Source organism: Falco punctatus (genome assembly GCF_963210335.1).
Source record: "Falco punctatus genome assembly, chromosome: 1".
NCBI lineage: Eukaryota > Metazoa > Chordata > Aves > Falconiformes > Falconidae > Falco > Falco punctatus.
Window position 1 is genome coordinate 33,458,932 of NC_137580.1, and position 24,612 is coordinate 33,483,543.

The 24,612-nt window shown below is 36.9% G+C and overlaps 2 protein-coding genes across 18 annotated transcripts in view; one reads left to right on the forward strand and one right to left on the reverse strand.

Annotated features, from left to right (window-relative positions):
• Window positions 1-5,444, forward strand: part of KCNIP4 (potassium voltage-gated channel interacting protein 4) — a 433,458-nt gene extending 428,014 nt beyond the window's left edge. For all 12 annotated transcript variants that reach the window (XM_080371597.1, XM_080371592.1, XM_080371595.1 and 9 more), the window contains one exon: window positions 5,324-5,444. In XM_080371597.1, the coding sequence (XP_080227723.1) occupies window positions 5,324-5,371 (48 nt within the window). In that variant the 3' untranslated portion in view covers window positions 5,372-5,444. The remainder of the gene's footprint in view (window positions 1-5,323) is intronic.
• Window positions 3,433-20,296, reverse strand: PACRGL (parkin coregulated like). 6 transcript variants are annotated; one of them, XR_013924805.1, is made up of 9 exons: window positions 19,498-20,290; window positions 17,117-17,271; window positions 15,518-15,585; window positions 14,365-14,455; window positions 13,476-13,610; window positions 11,750-11,857; window positions 10,640-10,720; window positions 8,256-8,393; window positions 3,433-4,173 (listed from the first exon to the last, which is right to left on the reverse strand). XR_013924805.1 is itself a non-coding variant. In XM_080371706.1 (9 exons), the coding sequence occupies exons 3-9, from the start codon at window positions 17,252-17,254 to the stop codon at window positions 8,337-8,339; spliced, it is 678 nt and encodes a 225-aa protein (XP_080227832.1). In that variant the 5' UTR covers window positions 17,255-17,271; window positions 19,498-19,618; window positions 20,161-20,296; the 3' UTR covers window positions 8,258-8,336. The 6 variants fall into 6 exon arrangements, 4 of the variants coding, with proteins under 4 accessions (XP_080227832.1, XP_080227833.1, XP_080227835.1 ...); XR_013924806.1 differs by having other exon boundaries at window positions 3,433-3,690; window positions 19,498-20,289; XM_080371706.1 differs by lacking the exon at window positions 3,433-4,173 and having other exon boundaries at window positions 8,258-8,393; window positions 19,498-19,618; window positions 20,161-20,296.
• Window positions 20,297-24,612: the final 4,316 nt, after the last annotated feature.

A 24,612-nucleotide genomic window follows, 5' to 3' on the forward strand; every position in this document is an offset into this window, starting at 1 on the left:
GCAGCAGGAATCGCAGCCTGTTTTCACTCCTCTGCCCTTCAGAAACCGGCTTGGTCTTGGACCAGGAGACGATGTGAGGAAAGATAAGTTGCATTTTCATAAATTTAAGGAACTACTGTTAATTTGTCAGTTAAAAAAACACAAGGAAAAGAAACACGATTAGTACAAAGTAAGGATGACAAGTCTTTGGTGTGGTAAGAGGTTGTTATGCACTGTGAAGTGTCACATTAGACCTAGTGATAAGACAGACTTAATTACATCGCACAAATTGATGTGGCAAATAAACCCAGGCTACAGTGTTACTATAACACCACTAGTGTTACTGTGGGACTTGTGTTACTGTGGGAAGCATAAGGAATTGTAGTAGTGTTATACTTTTTCCAGGCTGACTGATTAATACAAAGCTGACACATATCAGCAATATAATCTGTGTGTATTGCTGTTTATCTCATATACCAAAAAGGGAGCAGTAGACTTTCAAGTAGAGTACAAGACTAGAGACTTTCAAGTAGAGTACAAGACTAGAAAGATGAATGCAGTTAGTGAATGAGAGATTTTTAACCATTTGGAACAGAGAAAGCTGAACAGGAAATAGCAAAGATGCTCTAGAATTAGGGGGGTTTTATATGCATCTGTAGTTATTCCTTGGGGTTGTTCTTGTGCACACAGCTACCTAGTAAATGATTCTCTGATTTTAATCCACTGACTTTGGTGGGGTGAAAGACAACAGCTTTTTCTAACTGTGGCTGTATTGTATATCCTTAGCAATAGGTTTTGGGTAGTCTCTTATCTGTTGGCAGTGCTCCACGGTTCTAGCTTGTCAGTCACGTTCAATACAAATGAAAGGCATTTGCTCTGCTAAAACTGAATGATCATCATAAACAGATGAGATTTATTTCCCAGCTGAGGTCTGCAGAGTTCTAGAACTTACATGACAGATTAATCTGGATATGACAGCAATTATAGTGATGGGCTGAGTGATTCATTTATGAAGAAAATTAGTACCTTCAGTAGGGAATTGCCTGCTTTCCTTTTCCAATGTGATTCACAGTTTTTCATGTCTGTTAGATTTCTTATTTTCCTCTTCTGAGTATTCAGAACACATGTTCTTATCATGCCAATTACCTCACCTTTGCTTGCTTTTAACTTCAAAGGTGGCAATGTTTTTTGCAAAAAATATCTCGCTGCATCAATTTTTGTCTCTATCTACTAAGACCTGATCTTCTATTAAGACCTCTGAGCTGCAAAGTGTGTAATTCACATTCTTCAGTTTCAGAAATTAGATTTGAGGTTAGGATTCAATCCAAGTCTTTCAAGAAACTTGATTCAGGAATTAACATGGCTTCAGCCTTTTCAGATTACATTTTTCACAAAGGACAGTAGTAGCTGCTCCCTTTTAAAACACAGCTGTAGGAAAACCTTATTTTAATATCCCAGTAGGTAGGAGACTGATCTAAAAAGGTAACGATGAGGTTCCTTTCTTTCCTCAGCATGCAGTGAGTCACCTTACTCCAGGAGTCAGGTGTCCTATCTTCCATGAGCATTTAACAATGTCAAAAGCAAAATTAAATGATCCTGCTATCCTTCCTGCAGGAAATCTGCCTGTGTTTTAGACCTGCCATGCAATATTTTTGTTTTCCACATGTTTTGGTGTTATGGAAAAACAGTGGTTATTGTTACTGCCCTTCATTCAGTACCCTATTCCTAAGGTGTAAATTATTTGTTTATTTTTTCCTCCTAGGGAAACCAGTTCACACCTTTAATCATCCTTAGCCCTCTCTCTGAACTACTGCTAGTTCTACTATTACCTTTTGCTTATCAGAATCAGGACATTCAGGACAGGGGCACAGCACACCTGCTGCTCCAGGGGCTTTGACAACTATAGTGTCGTCTTCATCTAGAATACTCCTTTGGCACTAAGGCTGGCGTTAGAGCATGTCTGCTCAAAACCTTCCCTAGCAGCGTGCCTAACAAATGACTGCACCTCAGACCCTGGAACGGGAAAGCCCACTGATGTATACGGTAGCCAGAGATGCACCTGGTGCGTGTGAAAATACACTGCAGGCATAGAGAGGATATGCTTGCCAGTTCTAGCTCAAGCTGTGAGACTGGAGTCAGAACAGTGCCAGGAGACAAGCACAAGAAACCCTCAACCAAACTCTAAAGCTCAGATCCCATCCAGTCTGAATCTTAAAACAGACTAGAAGTGCGTTCTGCCAGGGGAAGGCTGCAGGAACCTTTTCTTTGAATCATATCTCGGGCAAGAGTTGCCAGCCTCAGAGAACTGTCATTCCTCTATTTTGACTTGGAAGCCAAATTAATGGGTCTTGGAAGTATGTCCCTATTACTGGTGTTCTGTGATAACTAAGGAAAGCGTGGCATGCTTACAGTAAGAGTGAGAAGGAACACAGCAGAGCATATTTGAATATAGAGGCTCCACCTCAGATTCCTGGGATGGGTTTCTGAGATTTTTTTTTTTTTTTTTTTTTTTGTAGCATCAAGAGCCTCTGGTGTGCGCTTAAACAGTCGTGTATATATGCATGTGCCTTTTTTAAATCGCCTCCTTGTGCCGAGTACTGGTTTGGCACAACTATCAATGCGGTAGCACTGTACAGCCTAAGGTTAAAGACTTAATTCACAGTCCCAGTGCAAAGAATGGCCTGTTCATTCACAAGGTGTTAAGAAGTTACATAGGGAATGACAGAGCATTCAGGCTTTGAGTGTGGTCTTCTCTGGTGCCTGGGTATACAGACCTATCTTTGCCCATGATTAAGTGAGAACAGCAAAGGTGCTTCCCCCTCATCCTCCCTCTGTCTTGGACAGGGAATGTGTATGTCCTGATTTTCCTGCCTTTCCTACTCCACGTACCCACACGCTTGAATGCGTCTGCTATCCAGGCTCTAGGAGTCTCCTTGCTCTTAAAAGAGAAATGGACTCTGCCCTAGATATGCTGGACTGAGTCCCAGAAAATGGCTGCTGTCTGTCCTGCCTTGTGTAAGTTACCAAACAGCAGAGAGTGGTCTTGTGAAGCAGCAGTGTGGTGAATGCGAGAGCCAGGCGCTACCCAGTTCCTCGCCTGCCTCCTTTCACTGCTTGGTGCTGGTGGAAGATGGTCTGACTCAGGCACTGCTTCCCAACTGCAGCAGCACCACGAGGAACAGAGACAAAGGACTAAGGCACGCATGGTGCATAGGTGATCGTCAGGGTGAATGACTTTTAAGTTCCTCTGATAATGGTAAAAAGGCTTCTGGGATAGACATTTTCTGCAGGAGTAACCCATTCCATACACAATGCAATGGTCCAGGATAGCCTGAAATAACAAGGGAGCCATCTCAAACTTCAGGAAGAAAGACTTCAAGGTCAGCTTGAAGCTAAATCACATTTGACGAAGCTCATTCATCCATGTTTTGTGCTTCATATGGACTGCTTCCTACTGTCTTGAGTTAGGAATCATTAAACAAATCTATTACGAAGAATTTTTTAGAAAAATGTACTGAAAAAAGAGGCAAATTAGAAGGATACACTCACCAAAGAATTCTAATACAAGCATCTGCCTTTTATTTTTTCTTTTTTTAAAGGTGGGGAAGAAAAAGCTACTAAAAGTCACCATGTTCCAAATATTACAATCCTGTATTTTCTTGTGTAGTCTCTTCCCATTTGACTGAGTAATGGAGGGACACAGGAAGTCTTCTGTATAGAAATAGCAGAAATACGGAGCTGATTTTAGAAAACTGTTAACTTCATTAGTGATGACACATATATTATAAAATTGGTAGGAAGTGTCAAAACACTTTCTAAATCAATAGCATGTTGATTTAGATTTGCGCATTTGCTGAGCTTAGTTGCCAGTGCATATACAATAACATTTGTAAATAATTAAATGACAAATTATTCCAGTTAAACTGAACTTTAACCTTACATTAATCAGTGATCTTCAGTAGTATACTGATGTTTGAAAACAACACAGGAGGAAAAAGTTTATTTTCATTTCCAGTAATTTAATATAGTAAGCTTCCTATACAAACTTTTTAAGTATTACATACCATTTTTTTTAAATTACGTATCATTGCTTTCGTAAGTTAATCAGCACAAAATAGTGTGTGACTTCTTACAGCAACATCACTTGAGATGACATACAGAATCAAAGATGAAAAAAACCCTACTGTGCATGTTCTGTAACATAAATTAAGCAAATTACTCACTCATCATTTTCCACAAAGCTAATCACCCACTAGACTGAATAGTGAAAAATTAACTAGAAATTGATGCTAAATATGTTATTGAAAGGCCTATACCGATCATTAGTGGAGAATACTACAAGATGACTTTTCTAAGTGGGGTTTTTAGGTACCTCTTTCATGACACTCCCCAAAATATTCTGTCAAATTCAGTCTTTTTATTCACTAGAATTAGATGGCTAGATTATCTTTCAAGAAAGTACTAAAGGGTGTGCATTCCAATTAAAAGAGAGGCTCATTAGTGGACACTAGCAAAAGCTAAAAAAGCTGTAATGTAATACACTCTTGTATTGTACTGTGCAAGTAACTGTTTATTCAAAGCACCACAGAATATGGGCTACTAGAAGTAAACTCTTTCTTCTTTACGCTGACAGATATTTCTTACAAAAAAATTATTTTCTCCTGACTGCTGTGCTGAGTTACGTACTGATAAAAACTGGAGTACAGAGTGATGCATCAGTAAGCACATGCAGAACTTGGAAGCTGAAGGAAGGTTTTGTTACCTACCTGATGCAAAGCAATTAAAAAGCACAAGTAGCATTGGAAAGCAGTCAACATCTTTCAGTGTGAACACACAGAAGATCTGAGCTGAGGAGCTGAAAAGTGTTGCAGTGGTATTTACAGAACTGACTGACTTGGGTTCATGCAAAGATGAACGCTTAAATCTATTTTATTTTAAAGTCATCCCTAGCTATGCAATAGGATGCCCTAGAATTGCAGAAAGGCTCGTGTATGATACATAGGACTAGCAATTTCATGTATGGATTCACACTTCAGATATAACAACTATTCCGTGAATATTTATTGTATATATATATTTTTTTTTTTTATACTGGATATAAACTTATAACCTCTGAAATATTGCCATTTTCTTAACATCCTATTGTATTCTTGACAGAATAGCTTTGGCTTAATTTATACAAAAACCTACTTAAGCGTAGATGCAGTATCAGCCTTTTTCTGCTTACAATTTCTCCAAGCAAGCTGAAAAATAATGTTGTCTAACTAAAATACACTACAGATATTGGACAGCTACATTTTTAATGGTGTATGATTTTTTATTTTTTTGTTTTTTTTTTTTACAGGATGAGAATATAATGCGATCCATGCAGCTCTTCGAAAACGTGATTTAATGAAGACATTAGGTCTACAAATAATGGACAAAAATGAGCTATTCTGCAACATTATCTAAAAGATGGATTTCCCACTTTATCATTAATAAAATTACTCAGCTTTATACTGAGGCATGCATTATGCAAATAGATTTTTTTATTATAAGATTTTCCCAACAAAAAAAACATTCTAAATTAGAAAATTTAGCACTTCAACAGTAGCTACTTAGTTAATGAGATTGTTCTGAAAAGTCAGGTTTTTACTGAAAACCCAAAAAGAATCAGACCCAACATTATGCAGCTTTATTATCATTCCAACCCCTAGATAAAATAGATACTATCACAGAGATTAAATAAATACTCTTAGTTCTGCTACTTATTTGTACTGGATTAAGCTCCAGGTGTTTGAGTGCATTTCTTAAATCTTAGCTTCTAATTTATACAGAGGCTTTACCATGTATTTTCTTTTCACACTTCTGTGGCCTAGTCCTCATTTTTTTAATAATACTTTGCGTTAAAGTGCTATAATGAATGTGCAATGCACATCTTGCTGCAATTGCCTTCCACCTTTGACTTGCAAAAATCAAAACTTAACAAAATAGATAACTTGAGAGGAAAAACTGTTATAGAAACAAAAAAAAAAAAAAAAAAAGAAAGAAAGAAATCGCTTATAGGTAGATTTACTCCCTAACAAATATGAGTAAGCTTCTATCAATCACACTTACCTAGTAAATTTGCATTTAATTTATCATTACATGAATATCAGGAGTCCTACATACTGTATTTCGAATTCTTCTTGGTTGTATCCACAAATGTCTTTAAGTTGAAGGATCTTCTGACTTATTTTTTTTGTGAAGAAACCCTAACTGAATCCTAACAGTGTTTTCATGAGTACATGTCTTTCTGCCTTTAATGAAGAAAAAGGCATGAACTTCTTTTGAAACTTCCATTCCACTTTAGTGCTCAGAATGAATATTGCTATTTAGTAAGACCTACTAATAATGACTGCTAGACAGGCTAACATCTGTTTCAGCTTTTTGTAATACCTTTTATTATGAGAAAGAGTCAGGAAATAATTGGAAAGTTCAGCTACATGATATCATCTATATGCAATAAATGCATTACATGTTTTTAGGTTCATTTCTTCGCTAAAATTGAAGCTACCTTAATTCTGAACCTAGGAAGATTTTTCTAAAAAAGTATGTACCTAAAATATAATACTGCCTTCCCCTCCGTGTAATTTATAAGATCTATTTTCCACAGAGTTTATGCCAATACTTCACAATAGGTGAAATGCTATCAGAGATAGGCCAATCTTAATTGTGACATTGCTGCAGAAAATGTGAAAGGGGATCCAAGAAGTAGAAAGAATGTTGCAAATGTTCATTTGCAAAAATAAATCAGGTATCTATTCTGGTGTAGAGATGGGATGTTAGATGCATGTTGACGGCTGCTCTGCTATCACCAGTGTAGGATAAGAGTAGTACAATACATGTACACCTGAAATCTGCTGTAGCGTGTTTGTGTAAACTAAATGTGCACATTTTGTAAAAAAAATAAAAAATAAACATGAAGAAAAACATGCATCATCATTAATTTTTTGAGTTGTTAAACAAATACTTGTATTTCTTCAAATTAAATATTTTTGCCAACAAGATTATTTTTTAAAAAAAGCTTAAATACCTAGATCTTGACCTAGCACAATTCTGATCTCAGCAGAGATCTTAGCACAGTCCTGAAGTAAATTTAATTTAGCCAAGTAGTGGTAATTTTCAAAAAATTCTGAAATTGCTTTCCCATGACAGACTTCTTTTAATACCTTATGCAACAGCATCTTCTGATGTCAAAAAAGCCCCCTTTCAACAACGTTAAATTCCAAAACTGAATCCTCGGGGGAAGAAGTTCTATGGGAAATTTTATTGCTTCAGTCTGTTCTCCCTCACAGAGTAACTTGAATACCCATAACACAAACCCTGAACAGTATTCATTACAAGACCTGTTAGGAATTATTTTGCAATCAAGTTCAAATATGCTCATGGGCAAACACTGCACCCTACAAGGCTTGACAGCCAGGTAAGCTGGCTTCTGCAGTTGTTCTATTTAACTTGGTTTTTCCATAGCTTCCATGTTCAGAAGTTTATTAGCTTGTCTACAGCTGCATTCACAAGCTAGTCCCAAGCACATCTGTAGCATTACAGAACTGGGTGCAAAAGGAGCACGATGTAAATACTCCAGTTGCCTCCCACATCTAGCTCATGTTCAGTAGGCCCAAAGCTAACTGAGACTGATTAGCTGAACAAAACCTAGGCTGTGGCTCTACAGAACGACCTGATGCCTCTGCACTGTATCCTCCAGAGCCTTTCCAGCTTCTCAAAACAACACACTGAGAATGCACTGAGCAGTTCCACACCGTATACTACCCGTTTAGCACGTTCAGCTGAACACCTTTAAAAGCTGACTCTCAAGAAGTCTAGATGAGTTCTCATAGTTCTATGTCTAACTCAGTAAGTCCTGATGAACCCAAACTGCACCGATCTGTGCCTGTGGCACAAAGTTACATGTTTCAAAAGCAGGTATACATATGCAATTTAACACCGAGTTACTATTTAAGTAATTACAGCCAAATTATTTTGCTTCACACAAACATACAAAACATATTAAGCACTGCAGATATATTAATGGAAAATGTAACTAAAACCAAAATAAGAATCGATGTTTACTCTGCTGTTGAAATAACAGCCAGTTAGTCAATGTCATTGTAAGCAAAATGCATATGCAAACAGCAGCCAATAGAAAGAATTATTTTAAATAGTCTTTCATAATTATGTATTCACAAACTGACAGGACTTTTCCCACTCTCCATCATACTGAAGAACTATGCTTATTTTAAGACAATATGTCATACCCCAAATAAGTGTCAGTGATGTTCACAGGCAGTTTCTTTCCAAACTTCACCTTACAGTACAAATCACTGCAGTTTTCTTGTTCAAGACGAGATAGAACAATAGGTTGGGATTTTAGATTTGATGATAGCCGCAGTTGCCTGTTGATGAAAATAAACCACATTTAAACAAAATAAGGAGCACTAGCACTACATGTAAGAGTATTCATATAGTCTCTATAAAACTGCATAATTCACAACTTTTACTTAGTTATCTTTATTATTCTCAAACAGTAGAAAACTAAAAAGTTAGTATTTGCTGAGAAATTTACTGTGAAAAGGGCTGAAAATAATCAACTGAAAAAAATGGACCATTATGATAACTAATGCTGGACAGTAAACATCCAAGAGAAAGGAAATGTAAACTCACACCTAAACCTGGGCATAAATATAGACATGAAATAAGGGATTTTTTACAGAGGAGTGATATTCAGGAAGGGACTTCCAAAAATAAGTAAGACTCATATAGATAATAACTCATTTAGAATATTAATTAGATAAATTCAGAGGTTGGATTATATAATACTGCTTGTAATCACAATTCAGGAGTTTGTTTCCAGTTTTCTGCTTTATATTATTACAGTATTTTTAAAAGACAGAAAGACCTACTCATAAAACTGGTAAAACTGCAAGAAATCAGGGGTCAGACGGAAGAATTAGAGGTTAATGATTCACTGGATTAGTTACATTATCTAGACCTAAATTTTCGGAACATCAAGGTGATGATAATTTTCTTTTTCTTGTCTCACTACATATAAATAAAAAACTCTTACGCTTCTTTACTTGTGATGTTTTTCAAGTTGGTAATACAAATACTGCTACTGCCCTTAAATGAATATAAGGGTGCACGCGTGCCACACACACCCACCCCCCCACCCCACCCCCCCACACACACTCCCACACCCACCCCCACACACCCACACACCCACCCACACAAAAAGTGGTGTCTACTGATTATTTGGACACCTACTGATTAAGGCACACAAACTCAGAATTGGTAGACTGTATTTATGATCCCTGCTCTTTAGGTTATTCCTATTCTTTATCAATGACCATTTAATGTAATATATGCAAGTGTTCATATGGTCAAGAAAGCATCTTCTAGATGAATATCCAAGCCAATACTCTCTCTCTTTTTCTTCTTTCCTCCTTTCTGCATAATGTACAGCACGATAGAAAATAGCAACAGAACGTTCAGCAGAAGAATACTCTGTCATTTATCATTTAAAGCATTTTTTTTTGTATTTATAGCAATTTCAGATTTAACCTCCAAGTTAACCACAATGGGCTGGAAAATATCTGATTTCCTAAGTGATCTAAACAATAAGCTATTAGTGGGAATGGGCAGGTATCATTAATAACAGCAAAAAGTATGTTTCAGCAACAGTAAATCTTGTTGAGAAAAGTATTTAGGCTCAGAAAAAGCAACACAAAAGCCTGCATCCCAGGCATACTGAACAAATATTCAGCCAGAGTCAGATGTCAATACTCAAGAAGGGATGAGAAACTATTTACTAGTTGACATTTGGTTAATTTATGGATCACACTTCCTAGGCGTCTAGCCTACCCTATGGTCTGTACAAGAAGCTCACATGCTTTCCTCAGCATAAGCATCTAGAGTGCTGCAACGCCTAACTTGGAGTAAGGACGTATATTAGGCATGCTGGATCTTTCCCCACACAACTAACCCATTTGTCACACCATTTTAAACCCTGGTAAAAAAAAGTTAGACGTTCTAGAGAAACAGAGAATCTTCAAGAAAGGACAGCAAGTATCTCATTTAATCACTAAGTATGCATAAGCTTCCCAGCAAAAACAATAAAATGTTCTAGGCAAACATCACAGGTAGTGTGTGTACTTGGATGCACACTTGCTCCTAAAGAGAGTTCTCCCGAATGGGGCTTGGTGTGCTGTGCTGTAAAAGTCCAGCCATGCAGCTCTTTATATAGGTATGGATTCCTTGGAATATTTTACTGACATACTCCTGTATTTCTGGCTCAGAGATTAAAACAATGGGGAATATAAATGGATAGTGGAAGATAAAAAAAAAAATGGGAGACAAAAAAAATCTGACTGGCAAAATATGGATTACCCAGAGTAGATTTAATGTCATTTCTATTAACACTCAATACATCAGACTAAACCAACTATTTTACTATGGACTGGAATACAACTCTACTGATTGCCACAGTGCAAAATCCTGTGCTTTATGCAATATGAATACTGGAGATGTAAAAATAAACAATTTTCAGAACAGGGTTCTTAATCTGAAAGCCAGAGATGGAAGCTGCTTTGGCAAACATGCATTCAAATGTGCAGATTACAGAATAATCATCTGATCAACTCACCTTTCCACCATATTGCTCCAACTTTTGTAAAGTAACAGTAACTTTTTCTCTAAATTTCTTGTCCATTAATCTCCTTGAAAGCTGTTGGAAAAGTAAAATAAAAAGGTTTGTTGCACAATATAGTATAACATGCACAAAGAGGCCAATATAATTCTATTTTATCACTTTGTTTCATCTTCGCTTTGGAAAATCAAAGCCAAAAAGAAACACCACTTTCTTTACAGCTTGTAACTGATGTCAAAGTATGGAACTCAGTCAAGGAAAAAGAATAAACTGTTAACTGATAAGAAATCTAAATTCAAAGAAAACTCAACTGTTAGCAAAAAAATATTTATTTTATTTTCTTTTAGCAAACAACTTTTAAACAGGTATCAACCGTAAAAAAAAAAAAGTCATTCTTAAAAGTGCTGTCCATATGAAAAGCTAGCAGATTGTTCCCATGCATTGGGAGATTCATTGTAGTGGAAATACTTTAAAAAAAAAAAAAACTACTGCAATTTAACTGTTCTACACTGGATATTTAAAAGGTCCTTTTATTACACTGTAAAAGTGCACTTTGGAAGCAGGCTAAACAAAACCATGAAAAGCCCATCTAACAGAGGAAGGATATCTAAAGAAGCAGTCATTATAAAAATACTTTCCATAATCCAATTCTAAGTATATTTAATCAAAAGCTTCCTTGTGCAGAATTCCCATCTGAAAGAAGTGGGAATATTTGCTTATATTAATTTATTGAAACTTTCACAGATTTGTTAAAATATTCACACTTAAACTGCAAAACTCATTTTGCAATAAACGTAAACTTCCCTTTCAAAACACAGCATCTATTTCATCTCAGGCTTGACGCTGGATCACTTTTAAGTAGTACAGACAACACTTCCTTTATTTTCTGATTTATGTTAACAACAGGTTTTGGACTTTATAAGACTTCAGTAAAGTTGCTTATTAAAGCTCCTTATTAAAGAATGATGAGCTACACAGAGGAATATATGAATTAATGCTTTTCATGGAACTGCTGAGTACTGTATCTGTGCAGATATTATAGTAAACATCTCAACAAAAGTACTATAAAAATACAGATGATTTTTTACTATAGCATTAAAAACTTGCATTTGTGAGTAGATGCTTAAGATGATCATTAAGAGATGGGCCAATGACAGCACTCAGTTGAACTAAAGCATCCAATCCCCTTCCGAATACTTCATCATCCGAATGGGCCTTCAGAGCAGGAAAAAAAAGATAATCCTGTCAGAATCCTCAGACAAATGCACAAGTTCTTCAAAATTGCAATCTCTACATTATGTAGTATTTTTAGAAATTAAAACTAGTGTGCAACTGCTATTTTTTATAATGTTACAAGTTGACAAATACAATATGACTGAATATTAGTATCTAGAGATAACATTTAAAACCAGAAGTATATTTTTAAAGTAGAAAATGGAAGTATCCACAAAATGGCAGTGAAACACTTGCATTTCTTCTGAGACAAGGAAACTAGTAACTTATTATTGATGAAATAAAAAATTCATAAGGCAAAACAGTTTACTACACCAACAATGCACATTAGAAAGAACTCTTCAAATGTGGGTATGTTGAAATGTAATGAATTTAGGGTAATTTCTATGTAATTCATAACAATAGTTGTCTTTGTTGGAGAAACACAGGAGCCAATGACTTCCTGGCTCAATTAATTTAGTCCCCTGCCAACTACAGCTTTGTCACCTGCCAGGAATTATCAGGCTCTTACCTACTTCTAGGGTGCTTTATCATCTTTATTAGTCCCATGGGAAAGTTCTTCTATACCTCAGTTCTCTAATGCTTTAGTTATCTCACTCTGTATTTAGCAAACAAATTGATTCATAACAATTTATTTTGTTCTCGTACTAATAATGACCTTTATTTAAAGTTATTTTTCCACTCTGTCATTTGGCCCTGAACGTTTTACATAGAAGTCATCGACTGCTTATGCAGTAGAAGGTTTATCAAGACTTTATACCAAAACAGTGCAACAATGAAAACTATCAGATGAATAACAGTAATTGGAAGAAGAGCCAAGAATAATTTTTTTTAATTTTGTCTTCCAAACTAAACCAAAGATACTGATAACACACAGTTCTGATCTTCTATTACACCTCTGCTCTGAGTTAACAAAGAATTGTCTAACTTTCAACCATGTCTATAAAACCAGACTTTAAAAACAGCTAGGTTAAAGGACAGCAAGTAGCTGAACCAGAAAAGGGCTCTGAAAGACATGAAAAAGATCCAAGACAGATCACCTTCAAGGCCAATACTTTTACCTCTCTTTATATTCAGAAGGAGTAGAAAATCTGAATGTATTTTAAAAATTAAAAATATGAGCTCAAATATTTTAACTGTATTCCTCCCTTTTCCTCATTGGCATATTCTGTTGCATCTCTGTAGCATATTTTGAATTTTCAGATGTACCAGATGAGTATTTCTTCCCAAATCTCCATTTTACTTCAACTATTTTTTTTGCATGATTATGCGGATATATAAATCCATCACATATTTATTTATTTCTGCTTATATTCAGATTTTACTAGAACATTTCCACAGAATTTGTCCATAGCTACTGTCATACAGCTATACATCTGTATATAAATCTGAATTTACAGTAACATATTTAGCTAATAAAACGAAGGCAGGGTTAAAATGAGAAAAAGAAACTATTCCCACCCCTCCAAGCCCCAAACCAAAAGCCCATGCAATAGATTTATCACATTAGTATTTCCCATGTAGTCCTCACCAGCTCAAGAAAAAAAAAAAAAAAGAAAATCAAACCCATTAAAATCTCTTTATGAAGAGTAAGACATACCAATGCAGCCTTTAAAACTGGAACTAGACGAGGCAACAAGGGAATTGCTTTTTCAGTAGCACCTTCAACCATAAGCAGTTCTTTAAAACCCTCCTTTGAAACAAACGTATAGGGATGTTTTGTCTCTCTTAGACCCTGTTGCAAATGTAAAACATTTGCTTAATAGTAAACCTTCTTTTAAACAAAAACACATTGAAAAAGTTTCGCACAGCATCAAGATAGTATTTAGATTTTGTTACATCAGTTCAAAACATAAAGTACACTACCTCCACCATGTGGAGTCATTGAGTACAACTCTGCTCACAGAATTTTCTTTTGGAATTATATATTAATTCCAAATAAATTCCAAATTCTAAATAAAATTTTTAAAAAGCATCTATTTAGATGCCTAAAACATATTTGATGATACATGTTAGATGATGTTGAGAAAACAGAAGCATGAACATAAAGTATAGTATTTCTCTTTCATTTATATACCGGATTCTATTTCTCCTATATTTCTTCAATCTATTGAAGAGAACTCCCTTATTTCAATAGGTAGGCTTTATTTACAAAAAAGAATCAAACCAGCTTTGTTTAAAAAAGAACCTGCAAAGCCACAAATGGATTGAAGTATTTCATTCAACAATTGGGAACCTGTGATGCAGTTTCTTATTTGGCCAGTACCTCGAAGATTAAATAGCTCTACCTAGCTCTCCCAGAATGTTCTAACTGAAGAACTACAAATGGTAGTGGTTTTGACCACCTTTATTCATAAAAGATCCTCGCAAATGTTTTTTTCATCTTTCCCTAGTAGGTGAATCTAAATTAGCTAGCTTAGCTTGTTACAAAATGCAATTTGCAGTTATGAAGTCCTGTATCCTTAGTTTTGCTAGAAAATTGAGTTTACCTCTGCCAATATTAGAAGAAGAGGATCAAAGGGAACAGTTTCAGGAAGACATTCCCATTGCAGTCTGTGCTTTACTGAACCATGCACTAACCTGTATAAAGAATGAAGCATTAAAAAATTAACATATAATAATACATAATTTATTGCGAACACTATTCACTTTAAATATATAATCAGTTGGTTTGCAATATTACTATAATGTTATATGCACAGTTTCAATACATAACTTCTCTCCTTAGTGAAATGTTTAATGGTATTTAACAGTGCAATTATTGTAATTCCCAAATATGGCAGTTTTCAAAATTCTGCTCCCTATCACACAGAAAACAGAAAATAAAAGGTATAAAAATTATAGATGCCTCTCACACCGACACAGAAGATGCTCCCTTTGCAAAGGTACTTATTTTGATAAATACCAAGAAACATTTTCCTCAAATAACAATTGGTAAGGAAAATCAGTTGAAACTGAAAGAAAATCATATTGGAATTCATTAGTTACTCCTAAGATACAGCTAAAGGCCATGTATTAATGATTATTTTTATACGTGTATATACATGTATTAATGATTACTTATTTTTTTGTTATCTAATTCTGTATCCATTTGACAAAACACTAAAGTAGTTATTGTCTAAGCAAATATATAATAGACAAAAGTAACTTAAAATACCACAAAGCATTACTTGCAAGTAGTTTTGCTAAGATGTGATATTGCTGACAACTACAGAATTAGAATATTCAAGAAAATGTTGTCATACTACTTACTTCAGACAAAAAAGGCTGCAAGATGTCTACTTACTAAAATGGCAGATTTATCTTTGTTAGTATAATGAAGTAAACACCATTACCTGACGAAATCAATTTCTTTCATGAAAGGTTTAGCAAAACAAATCTGCAGATAGCTTGCTATTATTTAAAAATGCAGCTTCAGTATCAACACAGCATAAAAAAGGAGCCCAAAGACTACAATTTCAAGGGAACTTAATGGAAATCTGGTTTCTGCTTTGAAGAGAGTTAAGCATCAGAAATAATTTCAGAAATGAATGGAATCAAAAAGCCTAACTAACAGATCAAATATGAACAGATATATTTCAATCTGTGTAATTCCACCTAACCATAATATATTTAATTAAAAAAAATAAAAATCCAACACACCTGCATGGAATGCCACCATTAGCATAAAGAGCAGCAAATGCAGAAGGTGGTCGAGAATAAGCATGAAACTGTGAGGACAGGAAAAAAAGCATTATTTATTCATAACAGTAACATTTGACAACTATTACAAATATGTTAAAACTGCAGTTTACCAAAAAAGGAACTTTGGTTCTAAATTTAATCAAAAAAAGAACTGCAGCCACAGGGTGGAAAACGTACATTTATCAAAAGCTGCTTTTCAGAATTGTCTGGCTAGGAAGTTGTGAAAATGAATAAATAATGTAGAATCAATGCTCTCCTGATGGAATATACTTGTTTTTCTATTTTCTCTTGTGTATCTTAACACTGAAGTCTTCCAGGTTCTCTCCTTAACAGATTAAGGACCTCTCAGTTTTCTGATGCTCTTATTGTTGTTATATTGGTAACTTGCAGAAGGCATATTCACTCCAATTCCATCTTGATCCAAGCATAGACAAAGTACAAGGTGGCAAGATGTGGGAGAAACACGAAATCTTGGACAAGATGGTATGAGGGCACTGGAAATCAGCAGGGAAGTACATACTGGGTGAGAATCTAGGAAGGACTCACTGGAGAAGGAAACGAGGAGCTTCACGGGAGGAAAAGCCTACACACATTTGTTTTTTATCATATACATGCTTCTTATGCATATGAATTATGATATTACTACCATGACCATTCAATGCTTCTTCCCAGATTAAACACGTTATTACAAAGCATATAGCAGGAAATACCATGAAATCTTAGTTATCTTTCGAGTGTTTGAACCTACATTAACATTGTTAAAATTTTGTGCATGATTTGATGACTTCTTGGCTTAATTAAGTCATTGTACTACTTGCAAAAAGGTTTCAACAAAAAAAAATGCCCACATGAAAGTATTCTGTTTATGGCAGACCAGTACCTCACCAAAGCACTCCCATATTTAGTTCATTTTCCAAGAGGTCTGTGACATAATTGTTTGGCTGATACGGCCCAGTGGTGAGCTATAATTCAGCCACTCAAAAGCAAGTTATCCAGGCACAAGACTTCCATGAAATAAACAACTCTCTTCATGAGCCTTCTCCTGAGAGCCCAAATTCTTCCCAAATTATTACATATTCACAGTACTTGGGAGTTTCAAGTAATGTTTACTAGTGATTAGTTTGATAGATTTTAGGAAGTCTTGATGATCTTCAAGATGCTACCTGTTTCTTTGTTTCATTGCATAACTGAAATCAGTTCTTCTAAAGTAGCAGGTGCCAAAATTTATAACTATACAAAAAAACCAAACAACCCTTTAAAACTCTTACTTCTAAATCTTTTTTAGAGAAAAAGTACACAGAAAATAAAAAAGTACCACCCAAGCCACAATTTCACCAAAACCTCTTTTTTAGGAAACTAATAAATATGTTATGCCTCAGGCATTTGAGCACAGAAATTATGGAATGTATGATTAATAACAAAAGTTTAGTTTAAATTTATCAAACTAAACCAGAAGAAGCATGACATGCATGTATTTAAAAAAAAAAAAAAAAAAAAAAAATTCTTCCAGCAAGAGATCTATTTTAAACAAACAGAAAACCCACCACCTATACATACTGGATCAATAGTTTTAGGATTCAGCTTGTCACTAGGCTTTGGCGGTGGTTTAAATGCAGGTTCTGGAGAACATGGCAAAGAAGTAGTCTTGGTTTTCTGTACTGCAGTCTTTGGTTTTATCTGGATGCCTGATGACATTCCTAGAACACTGCTTCCTAGAATAGAAAGATTAAAAATGTAAAATATTTTTCATTTCTATATAACAGAATATCAAGGGTTAGAATCCCCAGGTCTAAAGACTGACAAGAACAATCAATCAAGAAAATCCAAGCGTACTAGAAAATAAATACTTATTCTTGTATATGCTATGCAGTGCATTGGATACTTTTGACAATCTTATCACTCCATCTTTTAAATGCACGCATTTCCTAATCATGTGCTGCTCTCCGTTACTTCTGTACTTTGAGACCTGCAGGAAAAGTGAAGTTAGCTATAGTCTGCCTTTAGGGTAGCCTACAGAAGTCTGAGCAGCATTATGGTGCTCAGCAGAACAGCCCAGACTGAAACAGGCTGGTTGGGTACAGTTAGAGCAGAAGAAAGCAACGATTTGAGGAACAGCTAAGATGAAGGAATGAACAGAAGAACAAGCAGATTCAGGACAGAAAAACCAAACCGAAATGCGTAAAAGAAGAGAATAGAAACGTAAAGTAGCAAAGCAAAATACAGAAAATTAATTCTAATTCCAGTAAGAAGAATGAAAGGAATTTGTTAAAAACAACACAAAAATAACATTCTGTTTACATCCTTAAATACTGATTTAGGTACCTATATCTTCTAGATGTTAATGCACCAGCTACACGTTACTATATATGTATGTAATCAGGTTAAAATGTCCCTAATAAAAATAAGTCTACTGCCTATTTAACATACCAAGCCTGACACTATGATGAATAATACCAATTATTTCTGGGAAAAGACAGGTTTTCAAATGTTAATAGAATTATAAAGTGTGAAAATGCTAGTTTTGAATATTATTAATATTTAGTAAATTATGCTGTTGTGTACTCTGGAAGGAGAAAACAACTTATTAGATAAGAAATTACGTTAATTTAGTAAACAAGAAATGGCCCTATGTAGAAATGAAAATAGGAAGCCACTTAAACCATACACATAAACAAACACTGCCACAAGGATATGCAGGGTGCTTGCCATCACCTTTTGCAAGTTGATGACACCCGTTTTTGTCAACGTGATTAAATTCCAAATACTAAGATCAGGATGAACTACAGAGGCAGATATTTTTGCCACACTACTTCCACGTCCTCAGCTCTATAAATCACATATCCAGATCTGGCCAGAATCTTGTACAGGTGTGTTTAGCTTGGTTAATCTTCAGACTGTCTGCTCCCAACAGAACTTCCAGTCAGGTACTTTTGTCATTATCTAAAGTACTAAGTATTTAGGATTATTTCTGCTTCTGGTAAGAAATTCTAAGGTCCCAACACTTGTGTAGGTATGCTATGACCTTATGACTTGTAGAAAGAATTGTATGTGGCACCTAAGTTTTACTGAATGTTGAGAAACAACATGTAACAATGACTACCAAATTAGCTAAACCACACAGCAAAACTAAAATTGAAGGTTTAAATCAATACTTCTTAACTGACGATTTAATGAGAACTAGTGATTCAAATCAGCTGACCCACTGTATATCTTGTTCTCTCTTTCCTATCATTTTCAGAATACAACCTGTCTCCAATGACAATATTTTTAAAAGAAGAACTAACATACTGCAATTGGACAACTAAGTCTTTTCAGATCACACAAAAACTTACATGACACTTTTGGGAACTATTCTGTTTGTAAAATGCAAATCATTAAACCCTTAAGTATTTTGAAACCCTCAAAGACAAACAATAACATAGAAAGGAAATTTTCCAATTTTGTAAGAACCAGCTTATTATCACAAAACTCTAGTCACATTAGATTTAGAAAACACTTTTTTAACTATCATAAACTTAAGAATCAAAATGGGTTTATACTATAAAAAAAGAGGTAAGTTCTTGACATTAGCATTATATACCACAAAACAGTGCTATCAGCGTAAGCCTCTGAAATGTACAATTGCCCATAATGTGAACAGTCACATAACAACGTAAACATTCTTCTCAGAAAAGTATTCAGAAGTTATTCGGATGTATTCAAATGCTTTTATTTTCCAAGAAGTAATCAAGATATGGGCCAAGGATTTTACTAACAAACACTTTAATCAATGACAAAATCTAGATGCATTTGAAAAGTCACTGGTTGTATCATCAGAAAGCAAACAATAAAAGGTGCGACAACAGACAGGAACAACATTAGCCCTCTGGGACAAAAGTAAAGACAGGAATAAAGGACAGTGGTAACAGTTTTGTAAAAATGCAACTGAGATAACATGCCTGTGTATTGGCAGAGGAGGTGGTGGCAGAGCAGAAAAGAAGACTTTTCATAAGGAGGTCTCAGTCTTCAGAGCAAGATGAGAGTTCTTGTGTAGTCAAGAGTTGGGAGAGTCACAGGCACCTGTGGAGAGATCAGATAGCAGAGGTACAGCTGCAAATCAAACAAGTGGCAGACAAGTTTTGATGCAGAAGTGAAGCATCCTACTGGCAGATGACAGACTTCAAGCAAAAAGAAAAAGCACTTTTAAAAGACATCTTTCAAAGGGGGGAAGGGGCAGGCTGGAGTTTGGGTTCTAGGAGCCACTCAGGAAAGGCAAAATGAAGTAAGTGGGATCCTGAAGGCGCAGGTGCTCCCCTACGCTGGTGTCAGCTCTCCCGGCGCGCAGCTAGGGCAGAGACAGCGTAAGGGGCATCGAGCACCGTACCCGCCCGGAGGCGCAACCCCCAAAGCTCTGGCCAGTTACCACGGGGCCGCCGGACCGACCCTCACGAACACTGTGGGACATCAAAAGCCCCAGCGAGAGGCCGAGGGGCCACGCACGCCCCTCCCCTCCCCTCCCCTCCCCACAGCTCCCGCTCTCTCGCGGGGAGGCCCAGCTCAAAGGGGACAGAGGGGAGGCGGGGGCCGGGCCGGTGGGTAGCGGTACACCCCTTCTCGCGGGCCCCTTGGGAAGGGCGGCCGGGCAGTGCCCTGAGGGCTCCCTGCGAAGCCACGGAGACGGCCCGGCGGCGGCCCGCGGAGCCCGGCCCGCGGAGCCCGGCCCGACCCAGCGCTACCGGCCAGGGGCCGCACCGCCACCCCCTGACCTGGCGGGCGGCAGCTGCGCGCCTGGCGACGCTTCCTGCCGGTTGCCGCGGCAACTACGGGCCGCCGAGAGGCCAACCTTCCTCGGCGGGGCGGCGCGGCGGGAGCATGCGCAGCGGGGGGCGGCGGGGCCTGCCGTGAGCGCCGCCCGCCGTGCTGCGGCCCCGCCGGGGGACGGGGGCTGCCGCGGACGGGGCGGCCGTAGCGGCAGCTCCTCGGTTCGGCGCTTGCTGAAAAGAGCGCGAAAATTAGATTAAAAGGCCGCGTTCTTTCGGCGTACCTTGTGTGTGATTAGAATGGGGAAGGCAAAATTCCAGGAGGAATTGCCGCTCATTTATATCCGCGTTCCTAATAGCTTCCCAGGGAAACACTTAATTTTGCTTTTGTTTTTATGTGACAAAACTTTGGCTTTCAGGGACAGGGCCACGTTCCCGTTTGTGATCCCTTTTGTTACAAACACAACGATGGATTTTTAGTTTCTTTTTTCCTGATAACCCACTTACACCACACTGAACGCTCCATCACAAATGCAGTATTTATTCCTACACCATCACATCTGAGCGCAGTAAATGACCCCTTGGGTAAAAGGGTACAGTTTTTTCTTCTGTGGACCCTGTTAATCACAAGAGCGTTTTCTTGCTTGCCTCAGATGCGTTTATTCCTTCACTCCTCAACAATAAATCTCCAATCAAGATGTCTTGATTTGCTCAAGATGTGTGGGACATGGCCTTCCCACCGTTGCATTCTTCCTCACTTCTGTAATTTTTAATGAGGAACTGAATGGGACTTCAAAAGTGGATAAAAGAGGCCATTCTGTTGGTTTTCCACAAAAAACAAAAAGGCCCAGAAAAGTGCACTGACCGTGTTGAAAAGTAGTTGTTGACTATTTGAAAACTACCGTCAGCATTAGATTTTAGGCAATGCTGGCATTTCATAATTAGTTTTATCCAACATAAACTGGATATATGTTATAAACCTAAACATAACCGCATCTGCTGATACTGGGGAGTTGTAAGCGAGGACATTCGCAGAGTTAAAATAGGGCTACATAGCCGAATGCCTTTGAAATGCATTAGTGCAAGAGACCTTTTGGAAATACAGAAGGAAAAAAATGATAAAAATAATGCTGGAGAAGGGAAGATTTCTGTTTTATTTCTAAGTGTTTTTAACTAAACCCAACAGACATGAGAGTACTTTAACAAAATTGTTTTGCTGTTCCACAATATTGAAGGAGACAGAGGAATGGATGGCTTTTTATCTATAAATTTCACAGTAAATGATCTCAGAAAAATCCAACATTTGTAAAGGAGACAATGCAAGTCTTTGAAAAGCACACACTACAAAATGCAAACTAACATGATCATCTCCACAATAAGGAAAAAAGAACTGCTTTTCTGAGCAAGGTTTATTTTTAGTTCAGTGTTTAATACCATTTTATACACATATCTGCTGTAGTTGCTTTGTGAGCACAGAACTGACTACAGCTACATTCATGCACGGAAGAAAGTATTAGTGCAATTCCTAAGTCAGTAGGAGGTACGAACTGCTGTGTTGCATGAAGCAAAGTACAACTGATCAGCTCTGTGGAGTCAGCAGCTCCCACTGAGCTCTTGGGGGCACAGAAAAAAAAAAGGAGTAAGACTCCCAGTTTCCTGAAAAATGCAAAATAAAAGTGCTGTGATACAGTGTTATATATGGTACAACAGGGAGTCCTGCTGTACTTTGAACGTTGAATGTATGGACTGCGCTGCTCACCTTGCAGTGAGATGTGATGTGTGAAATTGGGGTCTGCGAGACAGCCGCTGAATTGTGGATGCCCGGTCGATGTGTCACTCCGTTTCAGGTCTTGGGGCATTTCATCTCTTGAATTGACAGAAATCACTACATCTGGCTCTCAGGGAACTCCATGCAAGGCTTTTTCAGCTATGAGGTCCTACCCGGGGGTGCTGGCCTGGCTTTGGTGCAGCACCAGCACGTCCCTCCCCATACTAGGGCACTCAGCACAAGGCCTCGCTGTCTGTATGCGGAGGGACACTCTGGCCCTGCACCCACGTCTGCAAGGCTCGAGCACCTGAGTGCTGGGAACCTGCCGGTCTTGGGTGGGCTTGACCCTCTTGTGCAGGAGCCTATGTCTGCCACCCCCATGGGAGGAATACAGGCTAAAATGATCCTAAAATCCTGAAAAAAAACCACCCCTACTTTTTCTGCATGGTATTTTAAGAGTTAGGAAAAGAGAAGTCCTAAGGTTAAACACATGTTCAGTCCCATCTGTTTCCTACAGTACAGTCCTAAAATGGTTCTTATTACAGTTTTCCTAATTTGCAGATCCCTGGCTCCTTGAATAGCTTCTTCATTATTACACCTGGCCTTGGATTTTCTAAGATCTTGCTGAATATTGGCATGGGGAATATGGATCAAAATACTTATGATAATATGTGTTTGTTTGAAGTAAAGTACTTTTCATACTGTGTCCCACTATTTTTTATAGTTGTAATAGGAACTAGTCTGTGACATTTTAAACATATTTGGTGGATGGACAATTTAGAAAGAAAAATACTGCAAGAACTATAATGAGTATAGATTACTAAAACATGACAAATTTTAGCATTTTTCTCTATCATAATGTGATGATACCACTTCATAGTCTTAAATATGGTGTCATGAGCTAATATTACTGCATACATGTATAGCATAAGCTCTAGTTACGAGTTTCTCCATTATGTATTTTTTAGTTTGTTTAATTTAATTGCCATAAACCTTTTAAAATGCTTGAAAATAAGTAAAAGACAAAAATACGAGTAATTTTCAAGGAGTTTTCACCATGAAAAGAAATGCAGTCACTTAAATGTATATGAGTGTGTTCAGATAATCGTATAGAAATCTGAAAATGAAAGCTAATTCTGTCTGGACCGATTACTTACTTCTTCGTAATAACTCAACCAATTTAAATAGAACCAATGATTAATTAATTATCTATTACTGCTGGTAAAACCAATATGCAATTTGACTTCTTTTTTCATTAGTCACAGTTAAATAGTTAATTACCGAGGGGGAGGAGAATTCACTAAAGTGAAATGGATTCTGAGGATCATGAAATTAAAACTGAGGCTTATTGGAATATGGCTAATTAAAAGTACATCACATAAACCAGTCATGTGTTAGATCTTTTTGTCTGAGCATATTTATACCTTTGTTAAGCTAATTCGTTTGGTATGGTTTAGGTTTGGCATTTGGCCAGTTGCGAATGGTGGGGAAAATATTTCTTCACAAGTACAGACTTTTAATGTGGAAAGAAGGGTGCTGATACTTGAATTTTGTCACCATTTCATTAAATTACAGTTTCAACATTTCCCTCTATTTGTAGCAGCCTTTTTGTTAGACAATATGTGTTTTGTACTGATTTGTTTGCTATATTTTCCTAAATACAAGAAAAGGATTACCGACAAATTGATTCCTCCTACATCTTACTATATTCTTTAATATTCATCTAATGGTATAGAAACATATACTTTCATTTGAGATTATTTTAGAAGTTTCTAAACCAAGTGCAATTTTAACCCCAGTTGAGGGCTAAAAACTCTTACAACATAATAAGAACAATAAAAAAGCAAAACAAGTTTCCTCAAAATATTTCTTAATTCTTTTCATTTCTTCAGTAACTGAAAAGTTAGAAATTCTCACTGGTCTCTCGAAAAGCGCACGTTTAAAACTGAAGTCTCCAGGAGTGTTTTCCTTAGATAGTCTTCAAGTATCATTCCCCAGAGCTTTTACCCTGACTTAACCACTCTACATGCTTTATAAATAGTACTCTATAAAAGAAGAGTTATTTTACAGGGTTTGGCAATAAATGTGAGCTACAGAACAGACTGTAGACACCTCATTGTAGTTTTCAGGTACCTCTGCAGAGATTTAGACGCTCCAGGCACTTTCCTTGACAAGTGCAGTATCAGGTGGTCAGTTCAGTGCCTGACAAAAGTTGATGGACCTTTGAATATTCTCTTGTATCCTCAGTGAAAACTGGTACACAACAGTGCCATTTCAGTTGAACAATTACAAATAACCGTCCACAGTTACTATTATATTGTTTAATTTTTTCTGACATACACCAGAAATTACTTGACTGCTAGTAATAAGTACTAAATTGCTCTAAGGACTTTGCAGATCAAAGTCCTGTATAAAACTTGGAGGCAAACTGAAGAAGCAGACTGACCTACAGGAATATTTTCAGGTTTTGGTGTTGCAGAGTCACAAAAATGCATACTGGCATGACACCCAAATTTAGGAACTGAATGAGACCCTTACTGGGTATC